The following is a 19,827-nucleotide window of genomic DNA, read 5'->3' as shown; positions in this document are numbered from 1 at the left end:
TTGGAGTGGAACGTCCTCAAAAGGCCTTTTTCAAAAGGGGGTTTTGAAGCTCCAGATATGGAGCTATGGAACTACATTACCTGTGCAAACAGGTGCATTATGCCATCCATTGATATAAAGTCAACCCATACATACCACACATGGCAACTAAACAATATTATATGACCCCTCTACCTTCCTACTCCTACTCAGGATCAATGTTGACCGCTTCCCAGTCAGCAGAAGCTACAGTCATGTGTACATCTATAGCGTGGTGCAAACGTACCAAAAAACTAGATAAGCCAACACTAAATACTGCACTTGTACCCCTGCCTTATCATCCATCACTTCCAGTTACACGTGAAGCAGCATGCAGACAAAGTTTTCAGAAATACGAGATTCGCACATGGGATGATCTTTATCGTGAAGGAACCATCTTCATCAGAGAAGCATTGTTTGAGGGGAAGGACCCAGCTCCACTGGAAATATTCTTATACATGCACATTTGACACAATGTAAAAGCTGCTACACTGGACTTCCCACTAGAACCCCCTACTACAGACAAACTACATACCTTACTGAAAACTGCAAGTCCCAAACATCTAGAAAAGGCGGTGCCGGCAACGGCCCGCCGATAATATGGCGGTCCTGCCGGCCCCCGACGACCGGGGAGGCGGGCCTGACGCGCACAGCAGTGACGCGACAGGCGCGCCCCCTCTTTCATTGGCAGGCCGGGTCGTGACCCGGAAGTGAAAAGAATCACTTCCGGGTCACGCAAGTTGCCAGCCGCCCCCCAGGCTGGACAGAACCGGTCTGGGGGGCTAGTAGTTGCCAATAAAAGGCTGGGGAGCAGAAGAATCTTCCTCTTTGCCTTCCACGCTCCCCAGCCTGTAGTGCGACCTCGCTAGGAGGGGTCGTAATCTAATATTTGTCTTTTCTTGTTTCCATACAGATCGCCGTTGTAATCGCCGTTGTAAAAGGAGCGTTGGGCCCCCCATATGGAATATCGCGATCGTGGTCGGGGATTGCTGCTGGCGGCGTTGAGGCGAAGTCTGCGGTGGCTGGGGGCGAGGATCGTCGGGAGTGTATCCGGATTGCCCCGGGATCGTTCTTGCGGCGAAGCGGAGTTCGTCATCACAACGTTGATGTGAGCGTACGGCCGCGGGTGCAGGTGCAGGTAGCGTTGAGGGCTGCGACGGGTAAGTGCGGAGCCTTCGGTGTCTCCTGTGCTGGTGGGAGAGTGTTGTGCGCAATTGCCGGGCAGCGAATTTTATAATCTGGGACAGCGATCCCATGTTAATGTATGCCCGCGATCGGGGTAACTGCCGGCATTGCAGAAGTAATTGCTTACGAGTCTGGCGGGAGGCTCTAGTATCCGTGAATGCATGTGTGAGATCACTTTTCTCTTTGTGTTAACGTACTTAGCCTAAAGCTGAGTGATTAGAAGCCAACGCGCAGCATTGCTGGATGTTTGAGTGTGCTTCCATTTAAGTTTATCAGCGTTTGAGGCGAGCGGTGGTTTCTGAGTAACCACAGAGCGATAGTTGAGCAAACAGGGTTCAGAGTTCGATTCTCTAGTAGGACATTCAAATAGGGGGATTGATGAATAAATATACGCTGTTTTTATAGAAAAAGCAGATACTCTTACTCTCAAGGTTAGGTGTTCAAGTCCCATTGTACCTGTTCTGTTGTATCTCTTTTGAACTGATCCTTGGAAATGCTCAATGCTGAATGTGGTTATGCTACAGTTGATTGCATATTGTGGGGCAAATAACAGTGACCTAAAGACTAGGGTCTGTGGCTCTTGCTCTTTTTGGTTTTAAATAAACATACTGTTGGGTAATCATTCAAGATTGAAGCTTGGTTTGCGGGTAGGGCAAAGCGCACAAGGGCATTATAGATTTGGGATTACGCTTCAAACAATTTTGCTTATCTATTTCAGTGATAGAGGGCTGAACAGTATTTTATCCAGAAAGACGTAGTTACGTGGGGTATCTTTAGACAGGTTAAGAAGGTAAACAGGGCTAGCATTGTGTACGCGGTGTTAGTCTACGGGTCAAAGCATTTGCAGGAACTTAAGGGGCAATGGCAGGAAAAATGAAGCGGGGCGACAAGCGCTCTCGCATGGAGTATATGATGGAGACGATGATGCGAAAGATGGTTACCATGGACAAGAGATGGAGAAAGGTAGATAGACTGGGGCAAAACCTGGCAGATCTCAGGGATAGGGTTGAGGGTCAGGAGGGGACGTTGGAAAGGCCCAAGCGCACCATAGTACCCCCCAAGCCCAGAGGTGAATTGGAGCCCCTGGCTAAGCGGGTTAGGCCCAAAAAGAGTGGGACTAAGGTTAAAACCACGGCTCCGGTATCTCAGCCCAAGGATGGGGAGGTCCCTGGAGCATCAGGAGTTGTTCCACTGGGGGGAGCCCCTTTGAGTGCTCCGGCCCCGACAATGCCAGTGGGGGTGGTACCTTTGGGGGAACCTTTGACTGATCCATTAACAGCCATCCCGGCAGGAGCAGTCCCGGTAGCTATTTCGCCACAGACCCCAGGGGTGCCAGTCAGTGGGGTCCCAAAAGATAGCCCAGCAGGTGCTAATCCGGTCCCAACAGATTGGGTGGCACATTTAGTAGCGGTTTTGCCTTGGTTGGGGAAAGCAGGGATTTTGTCACCAACAGTAGGGGTGAAAGACATACAGGGGGACCCTGAGGCAGAGGCAAGGAAGTTGATTGCCCAGTTTGTGGTAACACCAGTGGGGCCACTAGGGACAGGACAGGCGCCTATTTCTCTTCCCAATCTCAACAATGGGGGTGCATCAGTGGATGTCAACAAGGAAGTACAGGTGGTCAGCCAGGTGAAGGAGAAGCTGACAGAACCTGCTGGAGTGACCACAGCAGGTAAGCAGGGGACACTGCCAGTGCTGGGAGTGAGAGAGTCGCGTACCGGGAGTGAGAACGTGGCTAGGCATGTGTCGTGCGAATTGAAGGAACTCATTTGGTCAGGTTGTTATGTTAGCATGTTTTCTCTGCTACTAGATGAAAGAGAAAGAGAGGAAGCTAAGAAACAGAAAGATTGGATGCTCCCGAGAGAATGGCCAAGTGAGTTGTTAAGATTCAGGGTGGAAGAGAACTTGAACAACTGGATCAGGGGCTTTTCAGTTTTCATGGCAGTAATGGCAGAACGTTTCCCTAACATACAGGCAGAGATGGCATGTTACCAGAACCGCATTACTATGGCTCATGACAAATACGGGGGAGGGGGTTGGAAGCAGTATGACATAGATTTCAGGAGGGCAAAGTCATCTGACCCTGAGCTATCCTGGAACCAGGTCGATACGATCTCTTGGTTGGATCAATTTGGTGCACCACAGTCCAATTATCAGTTTAGCACAACCCAAGCTAATAACAGAGGGCAGGCAATACCAGCTTACCAGTCCTACCAGCCTTATCAGCCCTTTCGGCCGGCGCAGAATACAGGCCTTGCCCATGGCTCAGGGGGTGGGGAAGGGCGGAAAGGGACTTGTTGGGATTTTAATAGGAGAACATGCACTAGGGCACCAGGCACATGTAAGTTCAAACATGCCTGCTCTATCTGCGCGAATCCTTCCCACACAGAATCCAAGTGTCTCAAAAAATCAAGAGATAAAGGCAAGAGAAAGCAGGATTGATGGTAGAGTGCGACAAGTCACACATTCCCCCACTGATATCACAGCTATGACCCCGTGGCTAAACAAATACCCCTGTCATGATACTGCTAGGACACTGCAAGAAGGTTTCACATATGGGTTTAGGATTCAACATGCCTGCTCTATCTGCGCGAATCCTTCCCACCCAGAATCCAAATGTCTCAAAAAATCAAGAGATAAAGGCAAGAGAAAGCAAGATTGATGGTAGAGTGCAACAAGTCACACATTCCCCCATTGATATCACAGCTATGACCCCGTGGCTAAACAAATACCCCTGTCATGATACTGCTAGGACACTGCAAGAAGGTTTCACATATGGGTTTAGGATTCCTGCCCCAGGTTATGTTGGGACGCCTGAATGCAAAAATCAATTGTCAGTAAGGACCAACCCAGGCGTGGTGGCAACAAAAATTGCTAAATAGTTACGCCTGGGCAGAATAGTGGGCCCCTTTGATCACATTCCGGTGCATAATTTTGTTTGTGCACCTTTGGGTGTTGTTCCCAAAAAAGAGGAGGGCGAGTTTAGGTTGATCCACAATCTATCGCCACCTAGAGGCAACTCACTAAACGATGCCATCAGTGAGGAAAGTTGTAGTGTGAAATACGCACCGTTTGATCAGGCCGTGGAAATGCTTAGGGAGCTGGGCCCTGGCGCTTTGCTGGCAAAATCTGATATTGAATCAGCCTTCCATCTTTTACCTGTTCACCCAGAGGACTTTCACTTGCTAGGCTTCAAGTTTCAAGACAAATTCTACATGGATATGTGTATGCCCATGGGTTGCTCGGTCTCCTGCGCCTATTTTGAAAAATTCAGTTATTTTTTGGAATGGGTTTTTAGACGTGTGACCAGGCACCAGTCTGTCATGCACTACCTAGATGACTTTCTTATCCTGGGGTCGGCGGGCTCTCAGAAATGTGCGTGGGCACTGCAGGAATTCTGCACACTCATGCGTGCTTTTGGGGTTTCCCTGGCGCCGGGAAAGACAGTTGGACCAACGACAACGATAGAATTCTTAAGTATTGAGCTAGATTCAGTCCAAGGGTGTTTCCGCTTGCCCGAAGATAAGACTAAGAAATTCAAGGCAGCTTTACAACAATGCTTGGCTAAGGATAAGGTTACCTTGCATCAGTTGCAGCAAACAGTAGGACAGTTGAACTTCGCCCTCAGAGTGATTCCAATGGCACGCCCATTCTCCCGCACCATCGCCCAAGCCATGACCGGGATTCAGGAAAAACATCATCACACCAGGCTGTCGGCTGAGGTCAAGCAGGACATGCGGATTTGGATGGCATTCCTGCAGGACTTCAACGGCGGGGTGGTCTGGCCCGGTCCACCCACTACCTCTGCAGAGTTAGGTTTATGGACTGACGCTGCGGGTAGTGTGGGATTTGGTGCCATACTTGGCAATGAGTGGGTGGCGCACAGTGGCCGGACGCATGGGTTCAGAATGTATTAACGGCTAACATTGGCTTCTTAGAATTGTTTCCTATCTGGGTGGCCTTAATGGTATGGCCCGACAGACTGCGTAACCAATATGTAGTATTTTGGGCTGACAACATGACTTTCGTGGAATGCATCAATCATCAAGCAGTGAGATGCAAGATGATCCTCCGCCTGTTAAAAGAGATAGTCCTGTTGTGTATGAAAGAGAATATATTGTTTAAGGCTAAACATGTGCCAGGTGTGTTGAATAATGCTGCTGATGCACTCTCTTGCTTCAAGATGCAGGTCTTCAGAACACACCTCGCTTCTGCAGAAGCGAACCCAACACCCTTCCCAGAAGTACTTTGGCTGATTGGTGCCCCCAACTACCGAACCTCGTGGCAGCTAGCCTAGCTCCCAGGACCAAGAAAGCCTATGAGGGGGCGTTTTGGGCATATTGTACTTTCTTGGGAAAGGATTGGGCAGAAGAATGGCATGCCCCAAGGGCACTGCTACGTTACTTAGGCGTTTTACATGAGAAGGGGCGCTCAGTGGCGGCAGCCAGGCGCCACGTGTCAGCGATATATTTCTTTGCCCGAGCCAGGGACAAGGGGGATCCCACTGATAGCTTCACAGTCAGGAATGCTTTAAGGGGTTTGCAGCGCATCCAGGGAACAACACCCGATTCAAGACGTCCAATAGGAGTGGAACTGCTAGCAGCCCTACTGGGGACGCTTGACGCTGTCTGCACGACAAAAGGGGAAGCTTTATTATCCAGGGTGGCTTTTTCACTAGCCTTCTATGGCGCATTTCGCATTGGGGAATTGGTCACCCAGAATAAGCAGGATACACAAGGGGGATTGCAGTTAGACCATGCAAAAATACATGGCGACGCCCTACTAATATCCATTAAGAAGTCCAAAACTGACCAAGAGGCCCGAGGTGAGGTGTTAGTTTTGCATCTAGCACAGGGCAATCCATGCTGCCCTGTAGCACAATTGGAAGCATTTTTGCGGCATAGATCTTCTATAGGGGGTGGGACATTATTAATCCATGCAGACGGTACACCTCTCACCCGGTTTCAGTTTAAGAGGGTCATGGATATGGCAATTGAGCAGACTGGTTTAGATCCTGCTCGCTTTGGAACCCATTCGTTTAGGATAGGGGTTGCGACCGAGGCAACAGCAAGGGGGTTACACAGCAGCAATGTCAAGAGAATTGGGAGATGGTTCTCCAATTGTTACAAACACTATGTGCAGCTGCACATGTTGTAAGTAGGCTGTGGGCATTGTACTGATGCGTGTCTTTCTGCTTAATCTCTACAGTTTCCTGAACCAGTCACGCAGGGGGGAAACTGGCGTTGGGTCATCCGTAACGAGCGAAGCAAGGACATGCACCTCTGCCAGCGTCGGGACCACAGGTGGTTTGGATTATAGGCCATTCATATGTGAAACGTTTGAAGGAATTTTTTCTTTTCAGGGAACTACATACACAGGGCGGAGCAGGCTGGTTTAAAGGTCTCATTCCATGGGAGAGGGGGCCTTTGTTTGAGTCAGTGCAGGGGTTTTGTAGGGAATTTGCTGAGCAAAAAGGGTCCCCGTCCGGATATCATTATCTTACACCTAGGAGGGAATGATCTAGAGAATCTGGGTAGAAGAGGGCTAGTGGAATCCATAATGACAGAGGTGGGTTGGTTAGCAAAAGCATGCCAGGGATGCACCATTGCATGGTCGCAATTGGTACCTAGATGTCAATGGGGGGGGGGGGAGTCTGTAAGAGCACTGAACCACTCGGTATGACGTATCAACAACAAGATAGAGAGGTTGTTTAGGTCTCCTCAGTTGCAGAAGATCGCCCACGGGTGTATCAGGGGTGACCCGTGTTCCTTAAAAGACGGTGTCCGTTTATCAACGGTGGGTAATGCAATCCTCTCGGAGAATCTGCTGGCATGGTTAGTGGCCTTGAAAAGCAGGACATGACCTTCTAGCTAGCATGAGGGTGGGGGGGTGCCAGATAGTCAGGCAACTATGCTGGCCTGTGGCGGTAAGGTCATGATTGGTGAGCAGTAAATTGAAGGTCCTTAGGGGGCGGCGCCATTCTTGAATGGGGTCGCCCAAGGGGGAGGGACAAGTCGTCCCTCCTAGAACTCCAGGGGCAGTTACAGCCTTTGTGGCTGTATGGGTGTGGGGGAGGGGAGAGTTACGCTTTTCCTAGGCTGGTTGGCCACCCCGCACGAGCACAATGGCACCAGTAAAGGGCGCAGAACTGCAAGGGCCCCTGATGGAGATAGTATGCAGAGTGTATGGGGGTAACGGGGGGGGGGGGGAAGTACCCTCACGGTGAACGGGCCCTCTCCGCATGTGCACTCCGGTGGGGTTTAATTGATAAGGATCTGACACCAGTTATTGACCTTGCCGTAGGCTCAAACATGGATACGCAGAAAATGATTGCCATTATGATTATGAATGATGTTATGCTTAGATTCGGATAGGAATAACTTGTATTAGAGTTATGTTACAGATAGCCATCTGATCTCTGTACATATCAAATGTAATCAAATGTCAATTATATGACTGTCTACGTAAATTTTGTAAAAATGTTTAATATTCATTGTTTGATTAATTTTATTAATAAATATGGCCGGGGGTTATCTATGAACCCCTTTTCCAACTAAACTCTTGTGCTGGATATTGTGTGGGTCTGGACAAGGGAGGAGGGGGTATAGGCAGTACCAGGCCATATAGAAAAGGGGGGGCCGGCATCGGACCCGCCGATAATATGGCGGTCCTGCCGGCCCTCGACGACTGGGGAGGCGGGCCTGTCGCGCACAGCAGTGACATTTCATTGGCAGGCCGGGTCGTGAACCGGAAGTGAAAAGAATCACTTGCGGGTCACGCAAGTTGCTAGCCCCACCCAGGCCGGACAGAACCGGTCTGGGGGGCTAGTAGTTGCCAATAAAAGGCTGGGGAGCAGAGGAATCTTCCTCTTTGCCTTCCGCGCTCCCCAGTCTGTAGTGCGACCTCGCTAGGAGGGGTCGTAATCTAATATTTGCCCACCCATTATCCCCTAAAGCAAAGGTTGTGTAGTGTACGATTGTCTTCTCTTTTCGTTTCAGGTTGTGATGTGTAAATAACTTGTTTTTTCCCCTTTTTTAAGGTAAAAATTGTCGTATTTTAGTGCGATTCCGTGGTCAGGCGGTAAGGTCATGATTGGTGAGCAGTAAATTTAAGGTCCTTAGGGGGCGGCGCCATTCTTGAATGGGGTCGCCCAAGGGGGAGGGACAAGTCGTCCCTCCTAGAACTCCAGGGGCAGTTACAGCGTTTGTGGCTGTATGGGTGTGGGGGAGGGGGGGGAGTTACGCTTCCCCTAGGCTGGTTGGTCACCCCGCACGTGCATAATGGCACCAGTAAAGGGCGCAGAACTGCAAGGGCCCCTGATGGAGATAGTATGCAGAGCGTACAGGGGTAACTGGGGGGGGGGGGGAATACCCTCACGGTGAACGGGCCCTCTGCGCATGCGCACTCAGGTGGGAGAGCGGGGTTTAATTGATAAGGATCTGACACCAGTTATTGACCTTGCCGTAGGCTCAAACATGGATACGCAGAAAATGATTGCCATTATGATTATGAATGATGTTATGCTTAGATTCGGATAGGAATAACTTGTATTAGAGTTATGTTAAGGATAGCCATCTGATCTCTGTACATATCAAATGTAATCAAATGTCAATTATATGACTGTCTACGTAAATTTTGTAAAAATTGTTAATATTCATTGTTTGATTAATTTTGTTAATAAATACGGCCGGGGGTTATCTACGACCCCCTTTTCCAACTAAACTCTTGTGCTGGATATTGTGTGGGTCTGGACAAGAGAGGAGGGGGTATAGGCAGTACCAGGCCATATAGAAAAGGTCTGGCGGAGCCGGCATCGGACCCGCCGATAATATGGCGGTCCTGCCGGCACCCGACGACTGGGGAGGCGGGCCTGTCGCGCACAGCAGTGACATTTCATTGGGAAGCCGGGTCGTGAACTGGAAGTGAAAAGAATCACTTGCGGGTCACGCAAGTTGCCAGCCCCCCCCAGGCCAGACAGAACCGGTCTGGGGGGGGCTAGTAGTTGCCAATAAAAGGCTGGGGAGCAGAGGAATCTTCCTCTTTGCCTTCCGCGCTCCCCAATCTGTAGTGCGACCTCGCTAGGAGGGGTCGTAATCTAATATTTGCCCACCCACCATCCCCTAAAGCAAAGGTTGTGTAGTGTACGATTGTCTTCTCTTTTCGTTTCAGGTTGTGATGTGTAAATAACTATTTTTTCCCCCTTTTTAAGGTAAAAATTGTCGTATTTTAGTGCGATTCCGTGGTCAGGCGGTAAGGTCATGATTGGTGAGCAGTAAATTTAAGGTCCTTAGGGGGCGGCGCCATTCTTGAATCGGGTCGCCCAAGGGGGAGGGACAAGTCGTCCCTCAGAGAACTCCAGGGGCAGTTACAGCCTGTGTGGCTGTATGGGTGCGGGGGAGGGGGGAGTTACGCTTTTCCTAGGCTAGTTGGCCACCCCGCACGTGCACAATGGCACCAGTAAAGGGTGCAGAACTGCAAGGGTCCCTGATGGGGATAGTATATAGAGCGTACGGGGGTAACTGGGGGGGGGGGGGGGGGGGGGGAGTACCCTCACGGTGAACGGGCCCTCTGCGCATGCGCACTCAGGTGGGAGGGCGGGGTTTAATTGATAAGGACCTGACACCAGTTATTGACCTTGCCGTTGGCTCAAACATGGATACGCAGAAAATGATTGCCATTATGATTATGAATGATGTTATGCTTAGATTCGGATAGGAATAACTTGTATTAGAGTTATGTTAAGGATAGCCATCTGATCTCTGTACATATAAAATGTAATCAAATGTCAATTATATGATTGTCTGCGTAAATTTTGTAAATATTGTTAATATTCATTGTTTGATTAATTTTGTTAATAAATACGGCTGGGGGTTATCTACGACCCCCTATTCCAACTAAACTCTTGTGCTGGATATTGTGTGGGTCTGGACAAGGGAGGAGGGGGTATAGGCAGTACCAGGCCATACTGTCGCTCGCTTATACCACACAGCACAACAGAAAGCTCCAAATACAGAGACGCATGCACTTACCCAATGGGAACTAGAACTAGGCGCTTCCATTACAGACAAACAGTGGCAATACTGTTGTACACAGAAGGGACGGATTGCCCCCAGCAGCAGACTACGAATAATACATGATACATTTTCTGCATAGAATCAATTACACGCCTGTGAGATTACACTGTTTTCACCTACGCACGGATGATCACTGTACACGATGCGGGGCGGCGGGAGCGGAGTCTGTCCGTCTAGCCGTGTCCTGCGCCCCTATTCATGCATACTGGGAGGAGATAAAATTAGCACTTTCTATTATGATATGGCAAAGCATTACAATTACTCCACTCACAACACTCCTGTGTTATGTTGCAGGGATAGAGCAGGGCGTCTGAAGGTATGTGGCGCTAAGTCTTTTGTTGGCTAAATGAAGAGTCGATGCCCCCAGCTCTCACCCAAGGGACATTTGAGCCCCACTGCAGGCCTACCTACTCACCCAAATGCGAGAAACTGCAGATGAGATTGAGCCCACTCTTGACACGCCCTGCGCTGCCTAGGTGAAATACTCATTAGTAACACTTAACTTGAATTCACATACACTTTCACATGACTGCCCGAGGACTCTTTGCCTGCAAGCTGGTGATGGCTGACGACTGTGCGCACCCTCTGTCATTTAAGAAGTACAGTGTCATGTGGGAAAGGACACATATGCTCACACATCCTCATATTTCCATGGATTTGATTATGTATGATTCCATATTATCACCTACTGTATAATGATGTGGAACAATTGTGGGCATGATGTACCAGATCTATTCAACAACCAGACGTTGCACAATTGCCTATAACTGCCTTTCTTTCTTCCTATTGTCACATGGATGGCAAATTATCTCAAAACTTCAATGAAGAAATTTATCAACAAAAAAAAGGTTCATTTTCCACACATGAGCAAGACTATACGCTGCAGAATGCAGAAGGTTTTCTCACCTATTATAGTCTCGAACAACAAGTAAGACGTTCTCACGCAGGTTGTGAAGTTCATCTTTCCTCTGATAGATGTCTACCACGTAATGAGGGATCTCAAACATTAGCCTCTCCCAATAGTGAATCTCTGCAAACAGCTTCAGGACCCCCCTGTGAGATAAAAGGCAAGAGTAAGAGGGCACCAACGGATAGTGCAAATATTCACCACAAGAGATATTTACACAGAAAAACTCTACTTCAATTTAACATCTTTACTGGTTTTGAAAAATGGCTCTTCATGTGGACCAAAAAAAGACAAAGGCGCTATTAAGCTCAAGCGACAACTAATTATGCGAGACTTCTTATTTTTAAACAATGTAGACTCAAAATACGATGGATGCACATATTTTAAGAAAACATGTCATGGATGATACCACAAAATGTAAATGGGGGACTCTTTGCATCAGCTAGATTTGTCCTTTAACTCAGACAACTATCTCTCCCTACCCATACAAAACCATCAAAACAAATCAAACCATCCTCTCTCCACAGTGTTCCATTGACAGTCATCCATGTGGTATGTCTTTGAAAACTACCCTTACCTTCTAAGGCAAATAAAACCTATTTTAATGAAATGCAGAGGTGAAATGTAGCTTGGCATCAGTTTTTAGGTGAAACACGAACACCTTCACACCTACTGATCCATCATGCAAAAACAATACTCTGAAGGGCTTCTACTTCCTGAAGATCATTTGTTAGATTTTATTTTGTCAAATTGAGCGTCAGCCTTCACCCTTAGAAGCATGACCACCACCCTCATCCTTCAAAGTGGTTGTGACTGCTGGTGTTTGAGTTCTATATATGCCCTCTTGCAACTAAACACCAACTACATAGTCCTGCTGCCTATGATGAGGTATGTCGATCCAGGTGTACCCTGGCTGTAATGGGAACGGCAAATAAGTCTGTCAATCATATTTCTAGGACATTTAGCAACTCTACCAATGTTAAGTCTCCACAAAGTAAAAGGAAAACATTACTTCCTTGCATCTACAGTTCTTTTATGATGCCATCTTTCATACAGTTATTCCAGGCTTACAGGCTGGAAATCCTCTGTAGTCAATATCTACAAAGAAGTGTACATATACCCTCAACATTGCAAAAAGACGAAAAAAAAGATACGACTTGTAGCCTATCCCCATCTTTACTTTATTTGAACAAAACTCTGGCAAATGTGGAGTAGCGGCACAGAGCTCAGCTCTCATCAGAGACTCCAACTGTCAGAGTTTCAGGGTTTGTCAGGTATAAACAATTTCTGTAGCCTCATAAAATGGAAGGTAGCTGTTTGCATGTGAATCTATCAAAGCTGGAGAATAGACTACAGAGAAGTCACATTTTTGTTTTCCGACAGTCTTATGTTAGCATGCTTGAATTTATATGAGCAAAGCAGTTCCAGAAGAAAAACGTGGTAGGCAAGAATGAGGCTCACAAACAAACAGGATTGGAAGCACCGCCTGCCCCGCTGTTGTCTCTGAACTGTACATCAATGGAGCAATGTGGGGCAAATGCCCAAGTCATTCTTCCATTTGCCACTCCTTCAGTAACTCTCTGGTGAATGAGCAGATGGATTGGATATGTTTTAGGGAGAGTGATCTGTCTCCACTAGAGAGTGGTCTACCAACCATATTGTGGGCTGCAGTGAGGATATAATTATTTGCCCCAAGCTAAATTTCGACACTGCTTTCCCCTTGTTTAACTGGACAAAGAATACAAAGAACAGGTTACTTACCTTCGGTAACAATGTATCTGTAAGAGACATATGTTAGTTATAGATTCCTTACCTTAGAATTACCCCCAGGCATCAGACTGGATCCGGAGAATTTTTTGTCTAGCAGTACCCATGCACCTCGGTAGGTGGCGTCGGTCGACTCCACGTCCATCGTCGCTGTCGTGGTTGCTGGGATGACGTCGCAATGTCTACTTAGACGCTGCCCCTGCACGCTGACATCAGTTCTGACACGACTTTCCACACCAGAAGCGCAGAGCCATGCAAGACACTGACCACTGGTGTACATAACACGGGCACTGGAAGGGGGTCCCTATCCCTAGAAGTCAGTTCGCTGAACGGGGAGGATGGATTGGGCGGTAAGGAATCTATAACTAACATATGTCTCTTACAGATACATCGTTACCGAAGGTAAATAACTTGTTCATCTGAAAGACTGAAAGAGACTGGTAACTATAGATTCCTTACCCTAGAATAGATACCCAAGCAATGCCAACCCCAGAGGGTGGTCTGCAAACTAAGTTCACACCAAAAAATCCTGGAGAATGGAACGGCCAAAATAGCTGTCTCTCCAGACTTAGCTGTCTTGGCAATAATGTTTAGTAAATGTGTGCAGTGATGCCCACGTGGCTGCCTGACAGATGTTAATGAGTGGGACTCCACGTCCCAAGGCAGTAGTAGCTGCCGTAGCCTTGATGGAGTGGGCACGCAGTCCCACTGGACCTTCATTTTCGCTAGGGAATAGCAGATTTTAATGCATAGGAAAACCCACCGAGAGAGGGTACATTTTTGCAAAGCCCGACCTTTCTTGGAGCCCACATAGCCAACAAAGAGTTTATCATCCACCCGGAAATCCTTTGTGCGGTCGAGATAAAAAGACAGCGCATGTTTTGGGTCCAAATAATTGATTCTCTCCTCCTCCTTGGAAGGGTGCGGAGGCGGGAAGAAGGTGGGAAAAGTGATGGTCTGTCCTATATGGAAAGAGGCAACTACTTTGGGAAGAAAAGAGGGCCTTGTGTGAAGGACCACTTTGTCCGGATGAACAGCCAGAAAAGGAGGTTTGGAGGATAGAGCTTGAAGTTCACTCAACCTGCGAGCAGAGGTGATGGCAACAAGGAAGGCAGTCTTTAGAGTAAAGAGCATGATGGGGCAGTTATGAAGAGGCTTGAAGGGAGGACACATTAGATACGTCAAAACAAGATTCAGGTCCCACTGGGGCATAATGAACGGAGGAGGAAAGAGATGAGTAATATCCTTTAGAAATCTATTCAAATTAGGGGACTTGAAAAGAGAAGGCTGACGGGGAAGGCGAAGAAAGGCAGATATGTCCGAAAGATAGCCTTTAAGAGTGTCCAGAGCAGAGATCTACTGGGCCAAAGACAGAATGAACAAGAGTACCTCCGAAACAGGGGCAGAAAGGGGATCCACAGCCTTTGCTGTGCACCATGCCACAAACTTGTTCCATTTATAGGCGTATACCAACTTAGTTGAGGAACGCCTGGCTGCCAAGATGACATTACGGAGTTCAGGAGGAAGATCAAAAGCTGTCAACCGCTGCAGCTCAATCTCCACGCAAGGAGGTGGAGGCTGGACAGGTTCAGGTGGAGGACTGTTTCCTGCTGCTGTGACAGAAGATCTTCCTGAAGAGGCAGTCTGATCGGAGGGTCGATGGCAATGCTCAAGAGCTCAGGATACCAGACTCTTCATGTCCAGTCCGGAGACACAAGAATGACTTGGGCCCAGTCACGCTTGATCTTCTTCAGCACTCTGGGCAGAAGTGGTACAGGCGGAAATGCGTACAGAAGGCTGCAGTTTCACTTGCGAGAAAAGCATCGCAGAGCGAGTGCCGCCTTGGAAACATTGTGGTGATCTATGGGTTCAGAGGTAAATATTTGTATATAGGTATAAACTGATTCCGGCCTCCGTTACCCTTATTGAATCAATCCCCCCATTTTGTATCTAACGATAGAGTAGGCACCAGGCCTACGAGGGACTAACTAGAGGTTTCCCCGTCAGAGTACAAGAAGGTCTCTACGCTAGGTTAAGGACCTTAGCGTTTTTTCAAAAAAACAGACACTGAGTTCCCCTTCATCTAGACAGATCACATTATCCTTATTTCACTCTGTATGCAAAGAAACTTACGTACCATCCATAAGACTTCACTCAACACAAAGCAAACATACCCTTTACCTGGCCAAACCACAAATGTCAGAACTCAAAACTCTTAGTATAAGGGAGGAAGATATTGAAGAACTCTTAAAACGTCCATCGACACTAAATGTAGGAAGCACCATCTCCACAAACTTCGGTCAACAATCTGAATTAGAAAAAATAACAAGGTTGAAGAAAAAACAAATAAGGACTGCCCTGCATGGAGAAGTATTACTGGAACATCTAAGGGCAGGCACAATACCAGCAGGCCTACAAGTAAGAAATATTCCAGTGATATTCACTGATTTACCGGAATACTTGGAGGGATTCAGCCATATCGGAACTAAATGTTCCAGAGATTGGATGTTCCACTCAATTAAGACTGCTGAACGTCTTAGTCTTCAAGAACTTGAACTGATTAAAGAATTGGAGGAAGCTCTACTTAGTAATACAGCACTTGAAAATGCACAATCATTACTAACAAAGCTGGAAAAAGAAAACAAGATCTTTAAAAAAAACACTGAAGACCAAAAACGACAAAAACTTCAAAAAGATATAACGAACTTCTCCGAAAAAAACACGTATCCGTATCTGGACAAAGAATACTACAAGCTCCCGCAGAACACAGGAGCATTAAAAACATACGGAGGTAGAAGTAGGAGACGTTTTTTGACATTCTCAGACCCATCTTCATCAGGTAGTTCGAGTGAAAACGAAGCCAGTTCAAGCAATAACAGCAATCAACAAAGAACCAACTATCAACCGGCTCCTTTTTTAGGCAGAGGAAACAGCCGACCCAGAGGCCGTCCACGCTCAAGCAGATGGCAGAACTCACGCTCCAATCAATACCAAGGGGAAATTACCACCAGAAGGAATGTCTATCGCTGGTAACAATAACAAACAAAGATAAAGATGAAGAAAAAGATTGTATTTACAATCTATCTAACTATGAGTTATCAACAAATGAAATAAATGTTTTGCAGAAGGGTCTCTCTTTCATCCCTACAGTGAGGCCTGATTTGAATCAAACGAAATTGGAAATAATACAACTATTCCGAAAAATGAGACTAAAAATTTTCTTCCAGAAGAGAATGGAGACGCCTCCACGTAACCCCTCTGGTTTACAAAATCCATCTACCTTCTTTCCCAACACAACAAACATGCCGGTAGAATTGCTATCTTTTGAAAAGAATGTACTTAGAGACATAAACAATCTGGAGAAAAAGAAAGTCTTTACGAAATGGAACCTTACGAAAGATCAACAGCAGGCTCTAGATAATCTATCCAAAAACAAAAGCTTGATAATTAAGCCTGCAGACAAGGGAGGAGGAATAGTGATTTGGCCCAGAGAGAATTATGAACAAGAAGTATTACGTCAACTAGCCGATGAGAAATATTACAGGAAAACTGACGAAGACTGGAATCAAAAAATAAAAGTGAAATTGATGTCCATTGTAAAAACCGGAATTGAAGAAGGATGGCTCTCTAAAAAAGAATCGCAATTCCTTATCAATGAGAACCCGAGGACTCCAATGATGTATGTCCTCCCAAAGATACATAAGGACCCAAGGAATCCTCCGGGATGACCCATAATCTCGGGGGTCAATTCCATTCTAGAACGACCTGCAAAATATGTGGACTCCTTCCTCAAACCCCTTATATGGGACACCCCTAGCTATTTAAAAGATACCATGCAAGCAATCAACATCCTGGAAAATCAACCTTTTGACGAAGACAATGAAATTTTGGTGACATTGGACATTGTGAGTCTGTACTCAAATATCCCACAATCAGACGGCATTGAAGCTCTAGAAGTCTTTCTTGAAAAACGACCCAGACCGCACATTGTACCCACCTCCTCGATATTACAGCTAGCAGAAATATGTTTAAAAAATAACTTTTTTACATTCAATGACACACAATTCCTGCAAATTATGGGTACAGCCATGGGTTGTCCCTTTGCGCCGGAAATGGCTATAATGTTTATGGCCCTATTCGAAGAGAGGTGGATTTACAATAACAACCCCCACGATGGACACATTAAAATCTGGCGTCGATATATCGACGACGTGTTCATGCTGTGGAGAGGGAACGAAGAAGAACTCGGCACATTTGTGACATGGCTCAATGACAGAAATCAAAATATTCAATTCACCATGAATTCCAACAAAAATGAGATGAATTTTCTCGACATTCTGGTTAAACACGAAGGTGGTCATCTGTATACCACACTTTTCACAAAAGAAACAGACAGAAACACTTTTTTACACTTTTCAAGTTTCCATCAACGTAATCTACGCGAGAATTTACCGTTTAGCCAATTCTTAAGGATAAGGCGTAACTGTTCAAAGCAAGAAGATTACTTCAAGAACGCGACAGAACTTCTTGAAAAACTGAAAAGACGAAATTATCCGAAAAAACTTCTGAAAAAAGCACCGAAAAGAGCTTGGTATACTCCCCGTGAGTCCCTTCTCACTCCAAAAGACAAGAAGGCAGATATACCACTAGTTTGTGTTACAACATTCTCAGGATGTACAAATGAAATACAGAAAATCATCCGAAAAAACTGGAATACAGTCAAAGATCTGCCACCATTCAAACAAACACCCATATTTGCTTTGAAAAAAAACACGAGCATAAAAGAGAAGCTAGTACGTGCCAATACAACCATGCCAAAATCAGAAACCACTTTACGAACTATGTGGTCACTGCCACCAATTAAAGGACACAGAAAATGTGGGAACTGTACCTCATGCGAAAGCACCATCGAAGGCACGAAATTCACATATGACACCAAGTTCATCAACCATGAAAATTTCACAAACTGCAACACCCACAATGTTATATACTGTGTGGTGTGCCCGTGCTCATTAGCATATATTGGAAAAACTACCCAAGCAGTTAAAAACAGGATCTCACAACACAGATCACGAATCAGATGTAGGACACCTAATGCACCCATGGTGGCACATTGTATTGAAAGAAATCATGGTCCTAATGATATGAAATGGACAGTATTGCACCATATAAAAGGAAACAATACAGAATCTCGCCTCTCCAAGACAGAAGCCAAAACAATCATGCTCTTGGGAACAATTGTAAATGGTTTGAATGAAATGACAGAACTCGGAAGCATATTTTAGAACATGTTCACTCCTCCATGCCTCAATGTTCCGAGCCAAACCTCGAAGTACTACGTGTATTTAAAACATGGTCACGGTCAAGACAAGCGAGAAACAACGGCATAGCCCTACACATACACAATTAAACCTATCGTATGTGTCTAGAGGCTCCGTATGATTGAGCACAATATCAACTTGCCTTCAAGTCAAAAAAACGAATTAATGAGCATGTCCGTCAAAATCAAGAGTACGCCAATAATACCTTATTACTAAGAGTCCGTCAGCAAAACTTCATCAAAAAAAACCCCATCTCCATAGCAACACTGACGCGAGGCCATCAACAAGGACGAACCAGTGAAGGGCTTGAATCAATACCCGTGCGATAGGAACGTCATGACGTCGGACGCCGGCACGTCACGCTAAACCAACCAAAAGAAGCGAACATGGAAACAGCGGAAACTCCACAACGGCGAGGACGCGGAGACAGCGAGTGGCGAGAAAATGAAAGTTGAAGATCTCCCCGCTCTGGCAAAGTAAGTTCTAATGGATCATCGAACTAGTTTTAAAGACTAACACCACCATAAGGGTGTGGGACGAAGGTTTACGCACAGGAAATTAGAACAAAAAAACCCCAGTCAGCACTGTCACAGTACGCTTCATCATTAAAAGCATGGTGCAGGACCCTAATCACTCTAAAGAAAGAATTCGTCCACCATACAAATAACGGATGGTTTCCATCTTATCACCTCGCATGCAGCAAATGATTAGACCCCCGTTTCACACAAAGCAGGGGGAGGCACCGAAGCACGCTTTAAATGCATGCCAATAACGCTGAAAAGAGTTGCACTTAAAGCAACGACTAAAACAAACGTCTCTCTCTCATACACTCCGATAGTTAACAGAAACTACAGGAACAGATAGAGCGGAAGCCAGAACCGAATCGTAGCAGCATCCCCTTCAACTCGGATTACACCCGGGTAGGTCTACATGTATATACAATAATAGAAACTTGACATGTAATGCTATGAAGATGGTAGAAGTCTTTTTTAGACAACTATGCCCTAATAAAGACACATATATTCCCACAGGATAACGAATACCACCATTTCAAGATAAATTTGCACAGTAGGAACCACGGTACGTAAGTTCACTTTATGTGACTCTTTACTAAGACGCTCTATTAAGAACGCACACTGTAAATAAGATACACTGTCACCCACACAGGAGAAAGATGTCCACTCTACAACATTACAAGCCCTGAGGAAGACCTTACCAAGAATACACAGGTCCGCAAACGAAGGTCGAAACGCGTAGGCAACAGACAAGCAGAGAACCAGAACACAGAGGGAAAGTCAATAAAGTTTCATTGCTTCCCCAAAATAGGAAACATAACATTTGTAAGGTTATTGTATAAGAATATTAGAACAAGTGTTTCTGACCCTGCTTAGGACCTAATAAGACTAAGGAAATTGAGGACCACTTCATTTAAGGTCCCTAAGATGTAAATAGTTGGACAATTTCGTACTGTATTGTGAAGAAACATAATCAGTGGAGATTTAAACTTGCACAAACGTTATAATATTTGTTTTATGTTTATGTCATTGTCGTAATG

At 46.2% G+C, this 19,827-nt stretch overlaps 1 protein-coding gene across 1 annotated transcript in view; it reads right to left on the bottom strand.

Annotated features, from left to right (window-relative positions):
• DNAH2 (dynein axonemal heavy chain 2) overlaps positions 1 to 19,827 on the bottom strand; it is a 2,945,517-nt gene that overhangs the window by 2,513,453 nt on the left and 412,237 nt on the right. Inside the window, exon 15 of the mRNA XM_085638712.1 lies at positions 11,184 to 11,330. Within this exon, the coding sequence (XP_085494838.1) occupies positions 11,184 to 11,330 (147 nt within the window). The remainder of the gene's footprint in view (positions 1 to 11,183; positions 11,331 to 19,827) is intronic.

This window comes from Triturus cristatus, chromosome 12 (assembly GCF_964204655.1).
Source record: "Triturus cristatus chromosome 12, aTriCri1.1, whole genome shotgun sequence".
NCBI lineage: Eukaryota > Metazoa > Chordata > Amphibia > Caudata > Salamandridae > Triturus > Triturus cristatus.
This window is presented reverse-complemented; position numbering and strand designations above follow the sequence as displayed.